General features: G+C 44.3%; 1 protein-coding gene and 1 pseudogene across 1 annotated transcript in view; both read right to left on the bottom strand.

Annotated features, from left to right (window-relative positions):
• LOC147968098 (WAT1-related protein At5g64700-like) overlaps positions 1-7,536 on the bottom strand; it is a 38,017-nt gene extending 30,481 nt beyond the window's left edge. Inside the window, exons 1-4 of the mRNA XM_087523387.1 lie at positions 7,156-7,536; positions 6,442-6,478; positions 4,066-4,081; positions 1,786-1,835 (exon numbers count right to left, since the gene is read on the bottom strand). Of these exons, the coding sequence (XP_087379513.1) occupies positions 1,786-1,835; positions 4,066-4,081; positions 6,442-6,478; positions 7,156-7,411 (359 nt within the window). The 5' untranslated portion in view covers positions 7,412-7,536. The remainder of the gene's footprint in view (positions 1-1,785; positions 1,836-4,065; positions 4,082-6,441; positions 6,479-7,155) is intronic.
• On the bottom strand, positions 4,984-6,775 carry LOC147968099 (uncharacterized; annotated as a pseudogene).
• Positions 7,537-19,010: the final 11,474 nt, after the last annotated feature.

Here is a 19,010-nt window from a genome sequence, read left to right as displayed (position 1 = left end):
GGGCCCTAAGGCCCACCCCAGGTGCGCCTCCCCCTCTCCCCCTTGTGGCCGCCACCCAGATGGGATCTGGGGGCTGCCGCCACCCCTAGGGAGGGAACCCTAGGTGGGGGCGCAGCCCCTCCCCTTCCCCTATATATACTTGAGGTATTGGAGGCTGCAAGACACACGAGTTCCTCTCCTTCTTGACGCAGCCCTACCCCTCTCCCTCCTCGTCTCTCGTAGTGCTTGGCGAAGCCCTGCTGGAGTACCACGCTCCTCCACCACCACCACGCCATTGTGCTGCTGCTGGATGGAGTCTTCCTCAACCTCTCCCTCTCTCCTTGCTGGATCAAGGCATGGGAGACGTCGTCGGGTTGTACGTGTGTTGAACGCGGAGGTGCCGTCCGTTCGGCACTAGGATCTCCGGTGATTTGGATCACGACGAGTACGACTCCTTCAATCCCATTCCCTTGAACGCTTCCGCTTAGCGATCTACAAGGGTATGTAGATGCACTCTCCTTCCCCTCGTTGCTGGTTTCTCCATAGATAGATCTTGGTGACACGTAGGAAAATTTTGCATTTCTGCTACGTTCCCCAACATGAATTACTAAGCATATGGATAATTCATCTCTTAAGCATTGCAATCTGGCCTCAAATCTTTCTGGTTGCTCCGCCAGACAAAACCTGGTAGCAATGGGTTGGCAAGTGGGACAAACAGGAAAAGAGAACTGAGAAGAAGTGTCAAGTGGTCTGCTTTGAGTTAGCGGAATTCAAAGTGCATTTGTGGTTATTGTTTCTGAATCATGCTTGTATTCACAAATTGTTCGACAAAAATGGAAGCAACTATGTAATAGTCAAGCATATCATCAAAGAACGAATAGCTAAGCAAAATTACTTCTGTTTTTATTTGCATATGATGCCAATAGCTTTACTTGAAACACATTTGAAGTCGAAGTGACATCTTGTTGCTTTGGGGTATTCTATGACTATTTTTCATACACATGTGAAAGAAACTTGAAATATGTGAGGCGAATGCATGTGTAAGGGAAGCAAGTGTAAGGTGATGTTTTTGAAATGCAGTGATAATTGCATGGCACTCATTCTTGAAGTTACAATGATGTTTTAATCAATGTCTCAATATGCATGTTTGTTGAGCCTATAAATCTTCATAAAATAATTGAAATTAATGTAGCTTGTGCAAAAATAAGAGATTGGCCGTGTTCCTACATATTTCTATTTGCATTTCGTTCACTGGTGATTGTTATTTTTGTATAGAATGCATATCTCATTATTATTATTGTTAACCTTTTGAAATGGTAAGGAAGATCCAGATATGCATACATGATTCTCCGGATGATTTTTTGTAGCCTGCACCAGGAGTGCCCAAGAGCAAAAAGGTTGGGTTTGTACAAAATAATATTTGTTTGGACAAACTCATAACCTGATTGTGACATACATGATGTAACTTAGTGATAATTCGACAAATGTCTCTTTGCCTAAGATTGTTATCTATCCCGTAGCAACGCACGGGCATTCGACTAGTAAATGTAAATGAAAAATAACTAAGAATTAGTTTATGCATCTGTACATCTCTATTTCAGGTATACTGTTTTTCTTCTACTCGGTAAGATCCTTGAAAAATCATGCTTTTTTTCTTCGGATTTGCTGTTTCATTAATTATAACTGAGGTCTGGCAGAACTTTGCAAAAGGGCAAATCATACATGCATTTCTAAAGATAGAACTGCTGGCTGTGTAAAATACACACGCTACTAGTAGTTGTAAGAGTAAGTGCGATGGATGCGAGCCCGAACATTGCGTTGAGGGAAATCCAGCCCAACACTCCCGGGTTCATCTTCTCACTACTCACCCCCATGCAATAATTTATTTAATTTAGAGGTAAATACACCAGGAGTCATAGAACTTGCACGTGATGGTCAGTTTGGTGCATAAATTTGCAAAATACGTGTTTCTGGTCATCAAACTTGCGTGGACGTGTAAATACGGTCACATTTCCTGTACATGGATGTATTCACTGCCTACATGGCATGCCAGCATGGCCGGGGCCCATTGTCAGTGGCTGAAGCGTTGTGCATGTGATATTTTTTATAAAAACACCCTCAAGTTTTTTAATACTTCGTACAAAAGCCCTCCATTCATTCATTCTGCGCTATATTATGTTTTATCTAGATTTTTTAATATATTTTTTTGAATTCTAAGCGCATCTCTAGCAAATCCCTCATATCGCGCCGACCCTTAAAATAATCGCCAGTTTGCGGTTTTGCGCTAAAAGGTTGTCTGAACAGACACTGTAAACACACTATAAGGGGTCTGCTACAGATACTCTAACGGAAATTGGTTGCTTTGTCCGTAAAAAATATATGCATTCATTCCAAAAAATACTCTAATTCAAAAGAGAAATCTAGTCAATCTGTCCAAAAAATTTATCTAGAATATAAGTTGTTTTCTTACATAGAAAAAACAAAAGCAAAATACATAAGATAAATTGTGTTTATCTTTTTATGTGTCATTGTGGCTGGATGGTTCGAACCCGGCTTCCACCTTTTCGCGAACCCTTTTCTGGTTTTAATTTCTATTTTAATTAGGATGGTGCTCGTATATAAAGCTAATTGTGCACGTTAGACGTCAAACGTCAGTTAGCTGATTAGCGGGCAATATGCATGCGAATTGCAGGTGTGGTTGAATCCCATCAATACTGATCCATGCTTTTTTTTCGTTTTATTTCAGAATTTTCTGTGTAAAAAGATGAAATGCAAGGGTGCTTTCTGAAGAAAAAAACGCATGCGGGTTACCCACCTCCTCAGCCACTGACAGCGGGCCCATGTAATGTTGGCACGGCACGCATGCATGTAAGATACCCAGCTACGGTAGAAAGCACCGTATTTGCATGCCCACGCAAGTTTGATGACTAGAAACATGTAATTTACAAGTTTATGCACCAAACTGACCGTCACGTGCAAGTTCTATGACTGCCCGTGTATTTACCTTTTTAATTAATTACTATCAAAAATAATTAAGCAGGAACTTAGGGCCTGTTTGGTTCTACATAAGTCATCAACTTATAAGTCGAAAAGTGAAAAAGTGACTTATTTTGCCAAACAGATCCGACTTATAAGTCACCCCAACTTATAAGTCATAAGTTGCTCTACCCCAACTTAAAACTTATAAGTCACCCCTTTTGCATGGGTCCCACCACCTGCATGATGTTGATTGGTGTGGAAAAGTGTGTCAGGTGACTTATAAGTCAGGTGACAACCAAACAGACGTGACTTATAAGTCACTAGTTTTAAATCACCCGATTTATAAGTCGGATGACTTATTGAAACCAAACAGATCCTTATTAATCCGTGCAACAAGGAAAAACTACTCCCTCAGTTGAAAGGTCAAAGGAGGGAGTAGTTTGTAAGGAACTCCTTCCCAGATATTGCATGCATGGATCGACGGGAACAGACGTACGTTATCTCAGTTGTTCTCAACAGCAACAAAAATTAGTATCCCAGTTAATTAGCACTAATGTGTTGTGCTCTCACCTGAAGAGGCTATATTCACAGGAGTAGGTGTGACATTCCAAATTGACAGAGACACGGAGTAGTAGGAACATAGTGCATTAATTAGCTGCAGTTGGCATGTTTAGCGCTAGCTAGCTGTCAGCAATCTGACACTGACCCGTACTAAAAGTAAAAGACAGACCAAGTCATCCTTGTCCCAACTTTCCAGTTCTGCCCAATGCTATTCTGCTAGCTGTGCACAAGAGATTGCGGTAGACAATCGATCAAGGAGGACTGAAACGAACGCGCGCACACACAATTAAGGGTCTGTTTGGTTCTAATAAGTCACCTGACATATAAATCAGGTGACTTAAAACCAGTGACTTATTAGTCACGTCTGTTTGGTTGTCACCTGACTTATAAGTCATCGACCACACATTCTTACTTTATTTTTTATATAAAGGTGGTGGGACCCACGCAAAAGAGGGTGACTTATAAGTTTTAAGTTGAGGTGGAACAACTTATGACTTATAAGTTGGGGTGACTTATAAGTTGGGTTTGTTTGACAAAACAAGTCACTTTTTTCACTTTTCGACTTATAAGTTGATGACTTATTTAGAACCAAACAGGGCCTAAGAAGTAAGGTAGCAGGGTTACTTAGTGCATGCATTTTCCAAATCGGCGCAGAGTACATTAATTAGTGCAGTTACCGTACGTGTCACTACATATGTGCAAGCATGATCTCGGCCGTCCATCCATATATCGACCAGCACAAATTAATGGACAGAGCTGCATGCGTGTAGTGGATGTCTAGCTCTAGCACCATCACAAAAACTAGCTAACTGTTTTTTTCTTTTTGACAGTACGAAAACTAGCTAATTGTACGTAACTGACCTCAAAATTAACAAAGATTGTCGAATTTGCCAGTTGTGGCCATATGGGTGTCAAAAGTTTTAGTTTTATACTACATGAACACACGCAATAATTTCAGTGCGTGCAGCTACGTACGTATTGCTATAATCAAATAAACTGCGTGAATATCTATATATGAGCCAGACAATCCATCATATTAACACCGCAGCTAATCGGCCGGCGCGGGTCAAATATGTCCATCGAGCTAGCTACTCCCTCCGTTGATGGCCAGCGTCTCAAGCATAGCATAGCGAAATAATTACTCTCTCCGTTTTAAATTACTTGTCGCAGAAATGAATGTATCTAGAACTAAAATACATCTAGATACTTTATCAAAAAAATACATCTAAATACAATCATACTTGCGACAAGTAATTCAGAACGGTGAAAGTAGTTAATAAACAACTTGTAGTATATACTGAAATATTGTTGCCGTGGCCTTTCTCTTGCACTCTTTCTTTGAACCTCCTTCGTGCTCTCTTTTTCTGACACAACAAAGATGAAGGAGGAAGAAAGAAGACAGTGAACACGAGAGATTTTATCGGCCGACGCACGAACACCGTCATGGGCGCACGAACACTCAAATTATTTTTCTTTTTACACTGGCTACATCGCTACAACACCGGCAACTCCCCCCTTTGGCTACATCAGGTCTGAGGGATTTTATACCTGCACGTACGCACCCCAGCACACACGCACGCACACATCACCGGCCTGAACTCACGGCCACTAACATGTTCACACACAAGTACAAACTATACCACTAAGCTAGCTACATGCATGGCGTCCATATCCAGGCGCGCATCAGTTCCTCGACAGCCGGCCACACGACCTGGTAGATAGCATGCATGCATCTAACTAACTCCACGTATGACCGGGCCGGCCCGCTCCACTCTCATGTCAAAGATTATGCCTAACAATTCTCCTAATCTTGATATGGCTAGTCGTCGACCGTCAACTTGACCGTCTCCGTCCAACGATGTGACGTGCCGCCTGCTTGTCGTCATCAGAGTTGCAACTCCTGTTATTGTCGTCATCACGGCGGTGACCCAGCCCGCGGACCCGACCCGGCACATCGACGTCGGTCGCACCGTCATGGACCCGACCTGACGCATTGATGCTGGTCGCATCGTGCTCCGTCACGATCCTGACGACATACGCCGAGCTCTTTCTCCGCCGGCGACACATGCCTAGCGTCCCTCTGCGTCCCGCATGTCTCGTGCGCACCCGGCGCGTCCGACGAGCCCGACCGCACCAGTGCGTCCCGCACGTTCTGCGCGCACCCGACGTGTCCGACGAGCCCGACCGCACCAGACGCTCCCGCGTGCCGCCTCCGCGTCCGCCATGGCAGCCGCCGGCGACAAACGCCGGAAGGATGTAGCCGAACTCGAGCACGGATTCGAGTACAGCGGCGACATACGCCTCCTCCCAACGTCAACCGCACGCTCGTACGCGCGTCCGGGTTCCCGGCGCGCCCGACGCGTCCAGTGCGCACCCATAACACGCACCGGTTGCGCTCGGCTCGCCGCCGTGGCTTATTGCCCTGCACCGCTGCAGCCTCAACCGCAGCGCATCACCTCCATGCCACCACGCTGCGCCACCGCAGCCTCTGCGCCACCACGCAGGTCCACCGCGGCTCCGTGCCACGCGCCTCCACGGTTGTCGCGCCGAGCCGCCGCGACCTCTGTGCCACCACGCAGGTCCTCCGCGACCTCCTCGTCTCCGCGACCACCGTGCTCTTCGCACGCACGGCGTCACACCGCACAGCCGCGGACTCGTCGCGCGTCGCCGACGCCACGCGCTCGCCGCGCGCCGCAGCCGATGCCTCCATGTCGGTCGCGCACGCCGCGCGCACGCCACCGCGCGCCACGGCCGCCCCTCGAACCTTGTGACTCTGAATACCAATTGTTGTTGCCGTGGCCTTCCTCTTGCACTCTTTCTCTGGACCTTCTTTGCGCTCTCTCTTTCTGACACAACAAAGACAAAAGAGGAGGAAGAAAGGAGACACTGGACACAAGAGATTTTTCCGGCCGGCGCACGAACGCCGCTACGGGCGCACGAACGCCCAAATCTTTTTCCTCTTTACACTGGCTACATCGCTACAATATCGGCAACTCCCCCCTTTGGCTACATCAGGTCTGGGGGTTTTATACCTGCGCATACACGCAGTCCAGCACACACACACACATCACCGGCCTAAACTCACGGCCACTAACCCGTTCACACGCAAGTACTAACTATACCACTAAGGCCTTGTTTGGTTAATAAGTCTTAAGACTTTTTTTAATCCCAACTTATAAGTCTTAAGTCTCTAGAAAGTCCCTACTTATCTGGTTCCTGAGACTTAATATGGACTAAAAGACCATATTACAACTATAAGTCCTTTTTTGAGAGTCTTATTTCATAAGTCCCAAATTATCACTTTAAGTCCCTATAAGTCTCTAGGGACTTTTTTAAGTCCCTAAAACAATAAGTCCTTGGAAACAAACACCCTCTAAGCTTAGCTACATGCACGACGTCCATATCCATGCGCGCATCAGTTCCTCAACAGCCGGCCACACGACCTGGTAGCTAGCATGCATGCATCTAAGTAACTCTACGTATGACCCGTCCGGCGCTCCATTATGCCTAACATGAAACAAAAGAGAGTTCATGAATGATGCATGGAAATAAAATACGATCGCATCGCGTGCCGCGAACGCGGCGAACACGCATCGTAGTATATACCATCCATCGATAGGTCGATGGATCACGCGCGCGCCTGCGTTGCGTACCTCTCGAAGACGATGGCGAGGAGGAAGAAGAAGGCGGCTGCGACGAGGTTGCGGTAGGCGAGCAGGATGAGGGGGTGCATGTCGTTGAGAGCCACCTTGGTAAGCAGCATGGTCACCACCGTCAGCACCTGCACAAGCAGCATGCCGGTCGGCAGCGTGACCTGCTCCGCCCGCCTCCTCCTCCTTGCCTCATACTCCGCCACGGTCATCACGGCCACGTCGTCGCCGCGCCCCGCCATGTCCAGAGTCGATCAGGGGCCGGCCTATCGAGAGCTTAATTTCCTGGGACGCGATCGAGCAAGGAGCAACGCAACGCCGAGAGGAGGAGGGAGATACATATATAGCCGCGAACGAACAAGCAAGCGATATGATCGTGGAATGCAGCTGGCTGGTGGCTTTGCGTCTGCGTGGTCACTGACTGGTTGGTGTGGTAGGTGTATGCTTTTTTGCGGGGTGTGGGTCCTATGTTTTCAATTGAATGCATATGTACTCCATTCGTCCGCGAATTTTAAAATTTTGACCAACTTTATGAAAAATAGTAGTAACATATATGAAATCAAATTGATATATTATCAAAGTACATTTTAAAACGAATCTAGTGATACTAATTTGATGCCATAAATGCTTTCACTTTTTTCTAAAAATGTAGTCAAAGTTCCCTAGCTCCCCGCAAAAATAAAGTCAATGTCCCCAATAATTTGCCATATGTGTTGTCGGGTGTGGCTAGGTCTCAGTCGACTGAGACTTAACTAAGTCTCAGTCAAGTGATATACTATGTAAGAAGAAAAAGAGAAACTGAAAATATATTTTTTATACAAATCTCTATGCAAAATCAAAGGAAGGTAGCATCGATTGAGACATAACGAAGCAAAACTGTTGTAATGTTATGCAATATGAATACAATCCAAAACATTTTGTAAAAATAATATTTTAATTGCCTTGGCCGGTCTTGATACAAACAAGCGAGAAAATATTTGAAATATGTTGAGACATTGATTTATTTTGTCCTCAAGGAGGGATATTGCGCCATGAATACCGGTGGCACCCCTGATATAATCACACCTACTCTATGGTTATTGGGGGTGCTCAATTTACCATCTTGGTAGCCTCTACCTTACTTTGCTCATTGTATCTCTCCCTTTTGTGTATAGTGGTTTTCATATTGATGATCTCATTAGAAAATAGACCTTCATTGTCGCGACTTCCTTTACCCAGAAAATTGTACATATGTGCTATTTTTGGCTCTTCTTTAGCCAAATTTATATGGCTGGTGGTGCTTAGTGCTTTTGGTATTGCTCGATCAACATGATAGGACTAATGCCATGCTTGGCAGATGGATACCTTCTTTTGCATTGGATCCACATGAGCTGGTGCTATGTGGTTGACAACTTGGAAAACAAGGAAATGTAGTTTGGGTAGGCACACTGTCGATGTCAGAGAAAATTAAACACTACAGGGATCGCAAAAACGTAGTTTGCTTGTAGTTTAGTGTTGCAAATGTAGCATGGCTTTAGCATAATGGAGACAGTCTAATTACAATATGAGGAAGGAATTATAATCAATATGTATATGATGACTTGTCCACGTTGACGAAAGAAGAAAAGGGTCCCTAAGAAAAGGCAAAGGCTTGTTCACTCTGTTACTAGTTCATATCATGATGACTTGTCACACATATATGCTTTGATGATGACCACGATCACATGAAGCAAACTAGTCTATGTTTGTCAAGCTATTACCGATGTTTTATTTATTTTTCTAGTTACATTATTGTTGTCACGGAGAAGCCATTACCGATGTGTTGTTTATGTATTATTTTGAGTTGGCCGATGATGAGCGACGGGCGTCTGCATTGTGTTCTTGTTGAAGGTGGTGGATTAAATCTCAACTTTGAGGATGAAAATCCCATGACTGACCTATGTTTGGACTTGTCACAATTAGCACACGTGCGGTATTTCCCTCTTGAAGGCTTAGCCTAGGAGTTGTATACTTTTTTGTTGTTGTGGACTTTTACCATATGGTTAGTGGTTGTCTGGCGGCACTACTCTCGCGAGGCATGGCCTCGGGTTTTATTTTTCGGGTCGAATTTGTTCCGTTGCGTGATTTTCTTTCTTGAATAATATATGGCTATATGCATCTTTTGATGCAAAGGCCGGGAGTTATCCTCTTTTTCGAAAACAAATGATGTGGCTTGTTTCATGGTCCCATTTGAAGTCATTATTTTTCATGATCAATTTTGTTAAGCATATCCTCATGGACATAACACTAAAAAGTATTTGACCTAAAAATTTCATGTCATGGATCAAGTATGTTTGAAACTGTGTATAGTAACAAAAGCAATCACCTGAAGTACCGAACTATAAATAGAGTTCATGATAGCAAATTACTTACGTATTCTATGTTATTAGACCATCAAAGCAATAAGGGATTTGTAAGCACATGCGGTGTTCATCAATGACACTTTCTTTCTTCCTTTACCCCATTCATGTAGGCTGAGCTCTGAGTGAAGTCAGGCTCATGTCGTAGACTCCGATCAGCATTATTCCTCCCTCTTCCACTCGCGTTGTCAGCCGGAATGGGGGGAAGAGGCCGTACCCGTGTGTAGTAGTAGGGTTTGCTTTGCTTTGCTTCTCCTGCCAAATAAAGAGGCAATCAGATCTAGATCCACCATGATTCCTCCTCTATCTCCTCTCCCTTTCATTCATGGTGATGTAGGCAAGGTAGAGGGTCGGACAAGATTACGCTCCTAAGTTGGCACCTCTTGGCCAGATCCATATGGCAACGAGTTGTTTTCACCGCCAACGCCCTCACTAACCCGCCCCCTTTTGCTTCTCTAAATAAAGCTGATCTCGGTTATCCTCTCCTCGTTAGGAAAAATTGTTCGAGTTGGGGACTCATCCCTGATTTGGAGGAGCTTTAGCCTCTCCTCCTCCTCTCTTCTACTCGTCGTGGTGGGAAGATAGGGGGTGGATTACCGGAGTGTAGTGTTTGGGCTACAGTTCGTCACCCCTGGTGTTTGCATTGAAGCTACCACTCCAGTCTTCATCGCAACCATGTTGGTCAGAGGAAAAGTTGTTCGAGTTGGGGAGATGGTCAAACCAGAGGCCCTAGTCACCCCTGATCTGGAGGAGCCTCGGCCTCTCCTCCTCCTCTCTTCTCTTCATCATGGTGGTGGAAGGATGGAGGGGGAGGGAGGGATTACTGAAGTGTAGTGTTTAGGCAGCTGTTCGTCACCGCTGGTTTTGGGTTGAAGCTACCGCTCGGGTCTTCACCGCAGCCATAATTTCCAAAAGGGAGGTAATTGTCCTTTGATATAGAGTCCATGGTGTCCTTCTCTGATGAGCTATGCATATCCTTCGAAGGCAATGATGGTTACATCAAACCAAGTGGTTTGCCTCCGGTGTCAGTGCAATTGGTTTTGCATTCAGGTAGTTTTTACACCCGATTATAATGTAGTTTCTCTATTGGGGCTCTCCATAAAAAGGTCAGGGCCAAATTGTAGTTCTCTTTTCTTTGAGTTCTTGTGTCAGCATGTGATGTCCGTCCACAAAGGACCCATACTCTGTTAAAAAAAGTTACTACGATTGAATGGTCCAACTAATTTCATCCCTAAGAAAAAAGGAAAAACACATGCCATCTCTCTATTTTTCATAAAATCTGATTGAAGCCCAATTACTTTTGTGTCGAGTGCCAAATAGACACTGCATTTTTGCTCTAACTTATGAATATGAGTGCTGCCAAGTTATAATGAAGCAGGTAGGCATATACTCGTGCATTCTTTCTCACGTTGGCACATATTGCACACATGGTCACTGGATTCATCTGTTGGCAGACAAGGATGAATACAACCCTCTGTGAATGGTCTACATACATACATACATGTGTGTGTGTGACGTCTGTTTGTGATCTCTTTCTGTCTCTATTGGTGTCTTAGGGTGTCTCCAACATTGACCTTTAAACCGCCTGCATCCGTTCGGATCGAGTTGTTTGGACCTATTTTGTCATCCAACATGGCACCCCATTGGTTCACAGACCGGTCCGGACTCCGTTTTCCCGCAAATTGGAGCAAACTGAATGGGGGGGGTTGGGAGTTCAAACCGTCGACACGTAGGACTCCGACACCCCCGACCCACTCAAATCCCATTCTGATTCACTTTTCTTCGACTCTGCCCCTACTCCCTCATACTTTGCATCCTCATCCTCCTCGTCCAACATTGTGGTTGTGCCTCTTCAGATGCCACCTAGACATCACAGGACAATCTGCAGCCCCCACCAACGCGCCTGCCCTCCTTGGACTATGCCGCCATCCACCCAAGGTCCCTCCGCCCTGCTGATAATGTCCATGGCGAACACCATGCCCAACAGGTGTTCGGTCAAATGCCATTGAGCTTTTTTTACTTCTTGTTATTTGCTAGAGTAAGCAGGATGGTGGGGTACTCAGTGAAGGAGGATGACTTGTTGTGGGATGCATGGTTGGTCGTATTTGCGGACTCTGTAGGAAGGAACTCAAGGGGCTCGATGTTTTGGCAGCACGCTGCATGCTTCATTTCATGCTGAAGGAAATATGCCCTAGAGGCAATAATTAAGTTGTTATTTATATTTCCTTATATCATGATAAATGTTTATTATTCATGCTAGAATTATATTAACCGGAAACTTTGTACATGTGTGAATACATAGACAAACAGAATGTCACTAGTATGCCTCTACTTGACTAGCTCGTTGAATCAGTGATGGTTATGTTTCCTAACCATAGACATGAGTTGTCATTTGATTAACGGGATCACATCATTAGAGAATGATGTGATTGACTTGACCCATCCGTTAGCTTAGCACGATGAGCGTTTAGTTTGTTGCTATTGCTTTATCCATAACTTATACATGTTCCTATGACTATGAGATCATGCAACTCCCGAATACCGGAGGAACACTTAGTGTGCTATCAAACGTCACAACATAACTAGGTGACTATAAATATGCTCTACAGGTGTCTCCGATGGTGTTTGTTAAGTTGGCATAGATCGAGATTAGGATTTGTCACTCCAAGTATTGGAGATGTATCTTTGGGCCCTCTCGGTAATGCACATCACTATAAGCCTTGCAAGCAATGTGACTAATGAGTTAGTTACGTTATGATGCATTACAGAACGAGTAAAGAGACTTGCCGGTAACGAGATTGAACTAGGTATTGAGATACCGACGATCGAATCTCGAGCAAGTAACATACCGATGACAAAGGGAACAACATATGTTGTTGTGCGGTTTGACCGATGAAGATCTTCGTAGAATATGTAGGAACAAATATGAGCATCCAGGTTCCGCTATTGGTTATTGACCGGAGATGAGTCTCGGTCATGTCTACATAGTTCTTGAATCCATAGGGTCTGCACGCTTAACGTTCGGTGACGATCGGTATTATGAGTTTATGTGTTTTGATGTACCGAAGGTAGTTCAGAGTCCCAGATATGATCATGGACATGACGAGGAGTCTCGAAATGGTCGAGACATAAAGATTGATATATTAGACAGCTATATTCGGACACCGGAAGTGTTCCGAGTGATTTCGGAGAAAACCGGAGTGCCGGAGGGTTATCGGAACCCCCCCCCCCCGGGGGAACTAATGGGCCACATGGGCCTTAGTGGAGAGAGAGAGGACCAGCCAGGGCAAGCCGCCCCCTCTAGTCCGAATTGGACTAGGGAAGGGGGGCGGCGCCCCCCTTTCCTTCTCCCTCTCCTCCTTCCTTTCCCCCTCCTAGTAGGACTAGCAAAAGGGGAGTCCTACTCCTACTAGGAGGATGACTCCTCCTCTCCTGGCGTGCCCCAAGGGACGGCCGGCCTCCCCCTTTCTCCTTTATATACGGGGGCAGGGGGCATCCTAGTACACACAAGTTGATCATTGATCTCTTAGCCGTGTGTGGTGCCCCCCTCCACCATAATCCACCTCGGTCGTATTGTCGTAGTGCTTAGGCGAAGCCCTGCGTCGGTAGCTTCATCATCACCGTCATCACGTCGTCGTGCTGATGAAGCTCTCCCTCGACACTCATCTAGATCGAGAGTTCATGGGACGTCACCGAGCTGAACATGTGCATATCGTGGAGGTGCCGTACTTTCGGTACTAGGATTGGTCGGATCGTGAAGACGTATGACTATATGAACCGCGTTGTCATAACGCTTCCGCTTACGGTCTATGAGGGTACGTGGACAACACTCTTCCCCTCTCGTTGCTATGCATGACCATGATAGATCTTGCATGTGCATAGGATATTTTTTTTGAAATTACTGCGTTCCCCAACAGTGGTATCCAAGCCAGGTCTATGTGTAGATGTTATATGCACAAGTAGAACACAAAGGAGTTGTGAGCGTGGGTATATACATATTGCTTGATGTCACTAGTTGATTCTTGATTCAGCGGTATTGTTGGAAGAAGCAGTCCAGACCGACATTACGCATACACTTATCCGAGACTGGTTCTACCGACGTGCGTCGCACACAGGTGGCTGGTGGGTATTAGTTTCTCCAATTTTAGTTGAATCAGATTCAATGAACAGGGTTCTTTCTGAAGATCAAAAAGCAATCACTATACCGCGTTGTGGTTTTTGATGCGTTGGTAAGAACGGTTCTTGCTCAGCCCGTAGCAGCCACGTAAAACTTGCAACAACAAAGTAGAGGACGTCTAACTTGTTTTTGCAGGGCATGTTGTGATGTGATATGGTCAAGAAATTATGCTAAATTTTATTGTATGAGATGATCATGTTTTGTAACACAGTTATCAGCAACTGGCAAGAGCCATATGGTTGTCGCTTTATTGTATGAAATGCAACCGCCAAGTAATTGCTTTACTTTATCACTAAGCAGTAGCGATAGTCGTAGAAGCAATAGTTGGCGAGACGACAACGATGCTTCAATGGAGATCAAGGTGTCAAGCCGGTGACGATGGTGATCATGACGGTGCTTTGGAGATGGAGATCAAAGGCACAAGATGATGATGGCCATATCATATCACTTATATTGATTGCATGTGATGTTTATCCTTTATGCATCTTATTTTGCTTAGTTCGGCGGTAGCATTATAAGATGATCTCTCACTAAATTTCAAGGTATAAGTGTTCTCCCTGAGTATGCGCCATTGCTACAGTTCGTCGTGCCGAGACACCACGTGATGATCTGGTGTGATAACCTCTACGTTCACATACAATGGGTGCATGCCAGTTTTGCACACGCAGAATACTCGTGTCAAACTTGACGAGCCTACCATATGCAGATATGGCCTCGGAACACTGAGACCGAAAGGTCGAGCGTGAATCATATAGTAGATATGATCAACATAGTGATATTCACCATTAAAAACTACTCCATCTCACGTGATGATCGAACATGGTTTAGTTGATGTGGATCACGTGATCACTTAGATGATTAGGGAGATGTCTATCTAAGTGGGAGTTCTTAAGTAATTTGATTAATTGAACTTTAATTTATCATGAACTTAGTACCTGGTAGTATTTTTCGCATGTCTGTGTTGTTGTAGATAGATGGCCCGTGTTGTCGTTCTGTTGAATTTTAATGCGTTCCTAGAGAAAGCTAAGTTGAAAGATGATGGTAGCAACTACACAGACTGGGTCCGTAACTTGAGTATTATCCTCATTGCTGCACAGAAGAATTACGTCCTGGAAGCACCGCTAGGTGACAAACCCGCTGCGGGAGCAACGTCGGATGTTGTGAACACCTGGCAGAGCAAAGCTGATGACTACTCAATAGTTGAGTGTGCCATGCTTTACGGCTTAGAACCGAGACTTCAACGACATTTTGAACGTCATGGAGCATATGAGATGTTCCAGGAGTTGAAGTTAATATTTCAAGCAAATGCCCGAATTGAGAGATATGAAGTCTCCAATAAGTTCTACAGCTGTAAAATGGAGGAGAATAGTTCTGTTAGTGAACATATACTCAGAATGTCTGGGTACCACAACCACTTGACTCACCTGGGAGTTAATCTTCCTGATTATAGTGTCATTGACAGAGTTCTTCAATCACTGCCACCAAGCTACAAGAGCTTCATGATGAACTATAATATGCAAGGGATGGATAAGACGATTCCTGAGCTCTTCGCAATGCTAAAGACTGCGGAGTTAGAAATCAAGAAGGAGCATCAAGTGTTGATGGTCAACAAGACCACCAGTTTCAAGAAAAAGGGTAAAGGGAAGAAGGGGAACTTCAAGAAGAACAGCAAGCCAGTTGCTGCTCAAGTGAAGAAACCCAAGTCTGGACCTAAGCCTGAGACTGAGTGTTTCTACTGCAAAGGGACTGGTCACTGGAAGCGGAACTGCCCCAAGTATTTGGCGGAGAAGAAGGATGGCAAAGTGAAAGGTATATTCGATATACATGTTATTGATGTGTACCTTACTAATGCTCGCAGTAGTGCATGGGTATTTCATACTGGTTCTGTAGCTAATATTTGCAACTCGAAACAGGGGCTATGGATTAAGCGAAGATTGGCTAAGGACGAGGTGACGATGCGCGTGGGAAATGGTTCCAAAGTCGATGTGATCGCCATCAGCACGCTACCTCTACATGTACCTTCGGGATTAGTTTTAGACCTAAATAATTGTTATTTGGTTCCATGATACGTCCATTTAGCATCATGCTTTTATATCGGTATTTAGCCTCATGTCCGTATTTTATTTTTATCGACACCTCTATCTCTAAACATGTGGACATATTTTTCGATTTCGGCTTCCGCTTGAGGATAAGCGAGGTCTAAGATTTGGGGAGTTGATACGTCCAGTTTGCATCATGCTTTTATATCGATATTTATTGCATTATGGGCTGTTATTACACATTATGTCACAATACTTATGCCTATTCTCTCTTATTTTACAAGGTTTACATGAAGAGGGAGAATGCCGGCAGTTGGGATTTTGGGCTGGAAAATGAGAAAATATTAGAGACCTCTGCACAGTTCCAAAAGTCCTGAAACTTCACGGAAGTTATTTCCAGAATATATAAAAAAATACTGAGTGCAAGAAGTACCATAGGAGGCCACCCACCTGCCACGAGGGTGGGGGCGCGCCCTACCCTCCTAGGCGCGCCCCCTGCCTCGTGGGCCCCCTGGTGGCCCTCCGATGCCCATCTTCTACTATATGAGGTCTTTCGTTCGAGAAAAAACAAAAGAAAGCTTTCGGGACGAGACTCCGCCGCCAAGAGGCGGAACCTTGGTGGAACCAATCTAGGGCTTTGGCGGAGCTGTTCTGCGGGGGAAACTTCCCTCCGGGAGGGGGAAATCATCACCATCGTCATCACCAACGATCCTCTCATTGGGAGGGGGTCAATCTCCATCAACATCTTCACCAGCACCATCTTATCTAAAACCCTAGTTCATCTCTTGTATCCAATCTTTGTATCCAAACCTCAGATTGGTACCTGTGGGTTGCTAGTAGTGTTGATTACTCCTTGTAGTTGATGCTAGTTGGTTTACTTGGTGGAAGATTATATGTTCAGATCCATTATGCATATTAATACCCCTCTGATTATGAACATGAATATGCTTTGTGAGTAGTTACGCTTGTTCCTGAGGACATGGGAGAAGTCTTGCTATTAGTAGTCATGTGAATTTGGTATTCGTTCGATATTTTGATGAGATGTATGTTGTTATCCCTCTAGTGGTGTCATGTGAACGTCGACTACATGACACTTCACCATTGTTTGGACCTAGAGGGAGGCACTGGGAAGTAATAAGTAGATGATGGGTTGCTAGAGTGACAGAAGTTTAAACCCTACTTTATGCGTTGCTTTGTAAGGGGCTGATTTGGATCCATATGTTTCATGCTATGGTTAGGTTTACCTTAATACTTCTGTTGTAGTTGCGGATGCTTGCAATGGGGGTTAATCATAAGTGGGATGCTTGTCCAAGTAAGGACAGTACCCAAGCACCGGTCCACCCACATATCAAATTATCAAAGTACCGAACGCGAATCATATGAACGTGATGAAAACTAGCTTGATGATAATTCCCATGTGTCCTCGGGAGCGCTTTCCTTCATATAAGAGTTTGCCCAGGCTTGTCCTTTGCTACAAAAAGGATTGGGCCATCTTGCTTCACGTTATTTACTTTTACTACTTGTTACTCGTTACAAATTACCTTATCACAAAACTATCGGTTACCGATAATTTCAGTGCTTGCAGAGAATACCTTGCTGAAAACCGCTTATCATTTCCTTCTACTCCTCGTTGGGTTCGACACTCTTACTAATCAAAAAGGCTACGATATATCCCCTACACTTGTGGGTCATCAAGACTCTTTTCTGGCGCAGTTGCCGGGGAGTGAAGCGCCTTTGGTAGGTGGAATTTGGTAAGGAAAAATTTATATAGTGTGCTGAAATTTACTATCACTTGTTACCATGGAAAGTAATCCTTTGAGGGGCTTGTTCGGGGTATCTTCACCCCGACCGGTAGAGCAAATAGTTGCTCCTCAACCTACTATACCTACTGAAAATGAAAATGTTTACTTCAAAATTCCTTCGGATATGATAGAGAAACTGCTGGCTAATCCATTTGCAGGAGATGGAACATTGCATCCCAACTTACACTTAATCTATGTGGATTATTTAAGCTTGCAGGTATGCCCAATGATGTTATCAAGAAGAAGGTCTTCCCTTTATCTTTGAAGGGAGATGCATTGACATGGTATAGGCTATGTGATGATATGGGATCATGGGACTACAAACGGTTGAAATTGGAATTCCATCACAAGTTTTATCCTATGCATCTTGTTCATCGTGATTGTAATTATATATATAATTTTTGGCCTAGCGAAGGAGAAAGCATCGCTCAAGCTTGGGGGAGGCTTAAGTCAATGTTATATTCATGTCCCAATCATGAGCTCTCAAGAGAAATGATTATTCAAAACTTTTATGCTCGGCTTTCTGACAACAATCGCTGCATACTCGATACTTCTTGTATTGGTTCCTTTATGATGAAGACTATTGAATTCAAATGGAATTTATTGGAGAGAATTAAACGAAACTCTGAAGATTGGGATCTCGACGAAGGTAAGGAGTCAGGTATGACACCTAAGTTTGATTGTGTTAAATCTTTTATGGATACTGATGTTTTCCGTAAGTTTAGCACTAAATATGGACTTGACTCTGAGATAGTAGCTTCTTTCTGTGAATCTTTTGCTACTCATGTTGATCTCCCTAAGGAGAAGTGGTTTAAATATAATCCTCGCATTGAAACAAAAGTAGTTGCACCTATTAAAGTTGAAGAAAAAACTATCACTTATGATGATCCTGTTGTCTCCACTGCTTATGTTGAGAAACCACCTTTCCCTGTTAGAATTAAGGATCATGCTAAAGCTTCAACTATAGTCAACAAGAGTAATATTAGGGCACACAAACCCCCTGAGGAAATTAAAGTTGAACCTAATATTGCTATGGTTAAAGATCTCTTGGCTGATAATATTGATGGGCATGTTATTTACTTTTGTGATGAGACTGCTAGAATTGCTAAACCTGGTGCTAAAGATAAACATAGACCTGTGGTAGGCATGCCTGTTATTTCTGTTAAAATAGGAGATCATTGTTATCATGGCTTGTGTTATATGGGTGCTAGTGCTAGTGCAATACCTATTTCCTTATACAAAGAAATTATGCATGATATTGCACCGGTTGGGATAGAAGATATCGATGTTACCATTAAGCTTGCTAATAGAGATACTATTTCACCAATTGGGATTGTTAGAGATGTTGAAGTCTTGTGTGGGAAGGCTAAATATCCAGCTGATTTCCTTGTTCTTGGTTCCCCTCAAGATAGCTTTTGTCCCATTATATTTGGTAGACCCTTCTT

This window comes from Triticum urartu, chromosome 5A, assembly GCF_056163025.1.
Source record: "Triticum urartu cultivar PI428250 chromosome 5A, HENAU_Tu73, whole genome shotgun sequence".
In the NCBI taxonomy this organism is placed as follows: Eukaryota; Viridiplantae; Streptophyta; class Magnoliopsida; order Poales; family Poaceae; genus Triticum; species Triticum urartu.
The sequence above is the reverse complement of the archived record's forward strand: the minus strand, read 5'-3'. Positions and strand labels throughout refer to the sequence as shown.